Source organism: Lolium rigidum, chromosome 4 (assembly GCF_022539505.1).
Source record: "Lolium rigidum isolate FL_2022 chromosome 4, APGP_CSIRO_Lrig_0.1, whole genome shotgun sequence".
In the NCBI taxonomy this organism is placed as follows: Eukaryota; Viridiplantae; Streptophyta; class Magnoliopsida; order Poales; family Poaceae; genus Lolium; species Lolium rigidum.
This window is the reverse complement of record NC_061511.1, coordinates 245,666,207-245,671,994: the sequence shown is the minus strand read 5'-3', so window position 1 is coordinate 245,671,994 and position 5,788 is coordinate 245,666,207. Positions and strand designations below refer to the sequence as shown.

At 42.0% G+C, this 5,788-nt stretch overlaps 1 protein-coding gene across 1 annotated transcript; it reads right to left on the bottom strand.

Moving 5' to 3' along the window:
• Nucleotides 1-294: 294 nt before the first annotated feature.
• LOC124650115 (cullin-1-like) lies at nt 295-5,535 on the bottom strand. The gene is made up of 18 exons (XM_047189675.1): nt 5,405-5,535; nt 5,218-5,317; nt 4,272-4,457; nt 4,135-4,182; nt 3,834-4,037; nt 3,671-3,748; nt 3,466-3,555; nt 3,297-3,377; nt 3,148-3,210; nt 2,398-2,433; nt 2,228-2,314; nt 1,924-2,073; nt 1,793-1,848; nt 1,419-1,701; nt 1,093-1,236; nt 786-1,004; nt 529-696; nt 295-429 (listed from the first exon to the last, which is right to left on the bottom strand). The coding sequence occupies exons 1-18, from the start codon at nt 5,533-5,535 to the stop codon at nt 328-330; spliced, it is 2,226 nt and encodes a 741-aa protein (XP_047045631.1). The 3' UTR covers nt 295-327.
• Nucleotides 5,536-5,788: the final 253 nt, after the last annotated feature.

Genomic DNA, 5,788 nt, shown 5'->3' with positions numbered 1-5,788 from the left:
GGCTGGAAATCAGTGAAAACATGCACACTGCTTGATCGATACCCACGAATTTTTCACATGTCTCAGAACAAGGTATCAAGTAGCACGTGAACCAATCATTTACACAATATCCAACGAGAAAAGAAACTGGACAATTTTACGTGGCAACGCAATTTTTTAACTAGTTGGAGGTAAAGCCTCCAGCTACCCATATTTGCTATTGTTCCTATGGTTGTTCTCTTGTCCCCAAGAATGTACAAGACAGGCCTGACTCGGCAGGGCAATAAGATGCCAACAGAAGAGACGATTGTCGAAATCCTTGAAAAGCATCCCGCCCTCCAGCCGCAATCAAGCCAGGTATCTGTAGGTGTTGGCCGTCTCCAGGTCACGTTCCAAGTATTCCCTGCTGATAAGATCCTCAATCCTCCTCTTTATGATCTTGATATCAGGCTGCAGCACAGAAAATTAAACATTTATTAGTATCAAAGCACAACAGACAACTGCACAAAGCTGAATTCACTAGAGGGAGAGTTAATTTCATCAAAGAACCTTGAACATGCGGCTGAGCTGCTCGACGCATTCTGTTACGAGCTGCTGATGGGTCATGACCTTGCGGCTCTTCATAATGCGCACAATGCTTGCATCGATTGAGAACCTCCTGTCCTTGTTCACATCCTCGATAACCTTTTTCTTGTCGTCAGTTGGAGGAAGGGGTACCTGCACACAACCACATTGATGTCACAAACTCCAAAGGACCAGAGCAACAGCAAGAAACAAACCCGGGAAACTGAAATTAGGAAATGCACCTTTATCCTCCGCATCTTGTCAGTGAATTTGTCGTTGAACTGAAACATGTCACTTGGAGAAATTGTTCGGTTACTTGGCTCTTTGTCAAGAATCTTGTACTTGGCACACGAGAGTGAATGGAGCAGGCGCACAGCGTCGTCATCAGGAAGGTTTAGTTGCGTCACAATGTCAGAGTAACTTAGTCGATCAGCTTCGTTGAACAGAAGCAGAAGTGCAGCCTGGCCAAAACAAGGAAAGGTTAGGAAAAGTAATAATATGCTCTAAAAGAAGCTACGAGAGGTTCTACTTCAAGAATATAGATCCTACCTGATATGTAGTGACAATCAGCTCGACAGGTCTTGCCTCAAACCTTGCAACGATGTTGCAACTTCCCATGGAATAGATCCAATTAAGCTTTCTGTGTTTCTGGTTCTCGTTATAGAAGTTCTTGTAAAGCTCCACACATTTGATCTGAAACCGTGGAAATAAAGTTAGAAGGATCCAGTACATGGGCTAGCTAGGAAAAAGTATGACATCACAATGTAAATCAAGTCATTTACATAGTTTGGACAGTTAAGACCATTATCAGTACGGAGTTCAGACTCTAGCTGGTATAGAAAATATATAATTATATATTAAATCAGTGCACATACCATTTCTGTAGGAAGGTTTATATTAAAGGTTTTGTAACTTGGCCAAAATCCTGTTGTCAGAACGGTAACACTCAAGTCCACCCTAGGACATGATTCTGGCCAAGGGTCCATGTATGCTTCAAACTTTGTCTGACGCTCTCTTGCAGTTGCAATATCAGTGAGCATTCCCTCCATTTTTGAAGTAAACTGTCCCCCAAAGTACTGCTTTAGCTTCGAAAGAAGGCTTAGCTCTTGTTCGTTATTGGCACTCCTATCAAAGAGTAATCTCTTTCCAAGCTTTTTCCTGCAACACATTTTTTTTTCGGGTAGATTTCAATCTTCAGAATCATATTACATAGTTAATGCAACACTCCAACCAATAGAAAATTACGAACCTGTGAAACTCAACAAAGAGATCCTTATCGCTGATGTATGTGAGAATGTTCACAACCTGGGGAGAGTAGAGTTTCAGAATTAAGCAGAACAAATTGGAAATTTGGGAGGAACAGAATCGCAGCGATAGTACCTTATCAAGGGTCTCTTCTACAGCTTCATCACTTAGCTTTTCACTTCCACCTTTCCGTAAGATGTTATCACAGAATGCTGCAAGCGATTCAGCACTACTGCAACCAGCAACATCTTTGTTGCAGAAAAGTTCAAACGCCTCCTTAAGAGCCTGAGCACAGATATAGTGTGGCAAACACATTAGCTCTGGTTTAGGCAGGAAATTAAGTTGAAATGAGAAGAGTATGATAATCCCTGCCGATCTATAATAAGTGTGGCACTTATTATGGATCGGATGGAGTATTAGAAATATTGAACTACCGAACCTTGTGAAATGCTGTCTGGTTTTGGAAACAGTTGGTGATATATGTTAGATGTTTCTGGTGGAGCTCGATGGCTTTCCGGACAAAATCCTAAAATCAGCAATAAACCATTAGGAATAACAGCAAAAAAGCACCAGAAGCTAGTGAACAGCGAAGCTATATCAAACACTGACCTGCTCCTGCGAACCTGCTACTTCCTTCCTCTCAGTCTGTACATACCCAGTGAAAAAATTGTCTAAATTGGTTAGATAAATGTTGTGCATCATGTGACTTCTCACTAAAAGTAGTTCTATATAGAAAGGAAAACCTTGTGCACGATGAACAACGAAAATTTCCACGTACGTACAATGCATGCTAAACTGCTAATCAGCTAGATCTTTTAATTGGCATATGAGATGGCAATTTAACAGTAAAGCGGTCAAACATGTCCAAGCTAAATATACTGAATCTTGAAACAAATACTCACCGCATTATGAAGATTAATTATGGAATGATATTTCGTTTAATTGGCATATGAGATGGCAATTTAACAGTAAAGCTGTCAAACATGTCCAAGCTAAATATACTGAATCTTGAAACAAATACTAACCACATTATGAAGATTAATTATGGAATGATATTTGATAATCCACTAATATTTTAATAACAGTTCAGACCAAGAGTATTATGGAATATATTTAATAATCTAATAATGTCATTTATAATAATCTAAATGAGATTCGGAACATCGAAATTCCTTTATACACTATTCAAGTGATGTATTAAGAGTCCTCACACTCATCCTTGAAACAAAAACAACTAAGTCTTGAGTATTTACAGCACGGTTGTTGCACATTTCTACACAAGAACATGAATATGCAGACGAAATCAAGGTCTAACACAAATATGATACAGAACAGAGGGGGGATACATAGATGATTCACCTTTCTGCTGTTGGCAGCATCAGTTACATGTTTTATCAAGGACATGCCCTCTTCATTGATATGCTACATAGAAGTAAGCATATTGATCAGATACAGTTATTTTATGGGTTCAAAGCATTTAAGCATATGGTGAGGCATTTATTCAATACCTCCTTAAATATTTGTGCTACTTGAGACAGACCGCCGTCCATCTTAGAAAAGAGTCTATACATCCTTGACAGATCCTCAGTCTACAGCAAAATAAGATGGGCAGCAACTTTTAATATATCCATTTACACGTTTGAAGAATGGAAGGCGTAAATAAGTTTCCAATCAAACCTTTCCGTCTAAAAGCAGCACCCTGCATCCAGAGTTCTCCTTGTTCAGAATTTGTTCGGCGCGCTTACTTATGAGCTCTGACAAAGTTTCCTGTGACCAATGGGGTTAAAAGGATAAACTTCAGTTGCAAAAAAAATTCTCCATAATGACTTAACAAACATACAATTAGCAACAACACAATAATAATATGATAACTGATACAAACCAGTAGCAACTTTGGTTCAGTTGTAGAATGCAAGTAATGCGCCACTCGCTCTTTCTCTTTTTGTAAGCATTCCTCAGCCTATGCAACAAAGAAGCAATCAGAACCTATCCTTACACTTGATTGCATCTATCTTTATTATTATAATATTAAGTCAGGTGTAAACCTTGAACATGTATTCAGCACAAGAGTCTTCCAACATCCAGGTTTGTGCCTTCTTAGAATAGTAATCTGCAGTCCCCTTGCAAAAAGCTTCTTCAAAATCCTGCTCGTAAACAGCCATACTACCGCGTCCAATCTCAACATAGATATCAAGGACATCCTTGACAAGGGCACGGTCAATAAGTTGGCCATCCCTCTCATGATCAACCTGTTGAAGGCAATTGCAGGGCCAGAAATTATTGTAATGTCCTGTACATAGAGTGTGGCAGAAGAAGGGAAACGAAATAGTAGAGGGCAAGGCCTACCATGTCAATAATAATAGTTGCCAGTGTTGTTTTTAGCTCACTGAAAACCTATAAAGGGCAACACAACCAATAAATGTTCAAATCAGGAAGCACAGAGACTTGGGACAAAAAACAGTATTCAAGGAACACAGACTTACCAGATCATGAAAGCAAGTCGTGCCGAGTTCTCTGAGCGGCAGAAGTAACTTGCGCGAAACATAGTAGCGGTCGAGGTAGTGGAAGAACCTGCTCAACCACCTGACCATCACCTTGTGGTTCTTCCACCTCTGCACCAATTCCCTGAGCAGAAACTGGCCGTGCTTCTCCTTCATTGAGGGTAAGACCTACATGATGACAAAAGAAAGTAAGCATCGCCTCATGATCATAACCCAAATCATGTTGAGATGCATGTCACGTGCAACAATGGATACCAAATTAAGAGCTAAACCAAGTATCCAGTGCAGACCAATCTAAGCATGCAAGTGTAGTTAACTAAATACAACTTTCCAGCACAGCGCAATATATAATAAAAGAGATTTTTGTTAATAGGGGAGGGTAAATTCATCAATGAGGACCAATAGCCTGCCACGCAACAAACAAATACAGAATCGGTCTACTTTGCTCCACCATAAAACAGTCATGTCAAACAGGCAGTGCCGCATACGAATCCCTGAGAACTAACCACACACATTTAACGAATTAATGAAGTAGCACTAGAGGATGAGCATAAGAACCGTATCCTGCAACAGAAACTTGACCAATCGCTCAAACAGGGGGAAATTGATGGAGCTATCCAGTGGAGACCAATCTAAATAGGAAAGTGCAGTTAAGAAGTAAATACAACTTTCCAGTACAGCGCAATGTTATGAAAGCGATTTTCGTTAATAAGGCAGGGCAAATCCATCAATGAGGACCGAGATCGAGCCTATGACGCAACAAACAAACATAGAATACTTTGCTCCAGAAACTTGACGAATCGCTCAAATTAATAGGGGGGAAACTGAGCCACGAGATTCATCACACTTGGCAGAAACATAGATGTGGCGGTCGATCGCGAAACCGTATATAGCAAGCAAAGTGAAATTAAGAGGCGCGCGCACGTACGGTAGATTTGATGTAATCTTCGAGGGTCTTCTTGTAGCGCTCGTAGAGCTGCTTCGAGTAGTCGTGCGGCGGCTTCTGCGTGCACATGTTGAATATCGTCCTGCCGCAACGCAATTAGGTCAGATCGGGAGCCAAATCAGCGGAAAAGGCGCGCGCGCGCAGGGGAAAGAGATGGATGGGAACGTACGTGTAGAGATGGATGTACTCCTGGGAGCTGAAGCTGACGCCGTCGACGCCGTGGAGGATGCGCTTGAGCCTGGCCACGCCGGCGTCCATGTCCCGCCACCCGGTCTCGAGCTCGACCGGCGTCGGCTCCATGCCGCCGGGTAGGGGGATCCGAGGATGGGAGAGGAGAGGGAGATGGGGGATGGGAGAGGGTTTTGGGGTTTGGGCTCGCTTCGTGTTCTCCTAACCCTTGCGGGAAGGCGGAATAAATAAGGGTGAGATGAATCGTAGAGACGAGGCGGGTTGGGGCAGGGCTCCCAAGGTCGGTTTCGTCTCCTGGGATGATGGTGGATTTGGAAATAGATCATCTGGCGGCGTGAGGCCGGTTATCCTTTCCTTTTTCTTG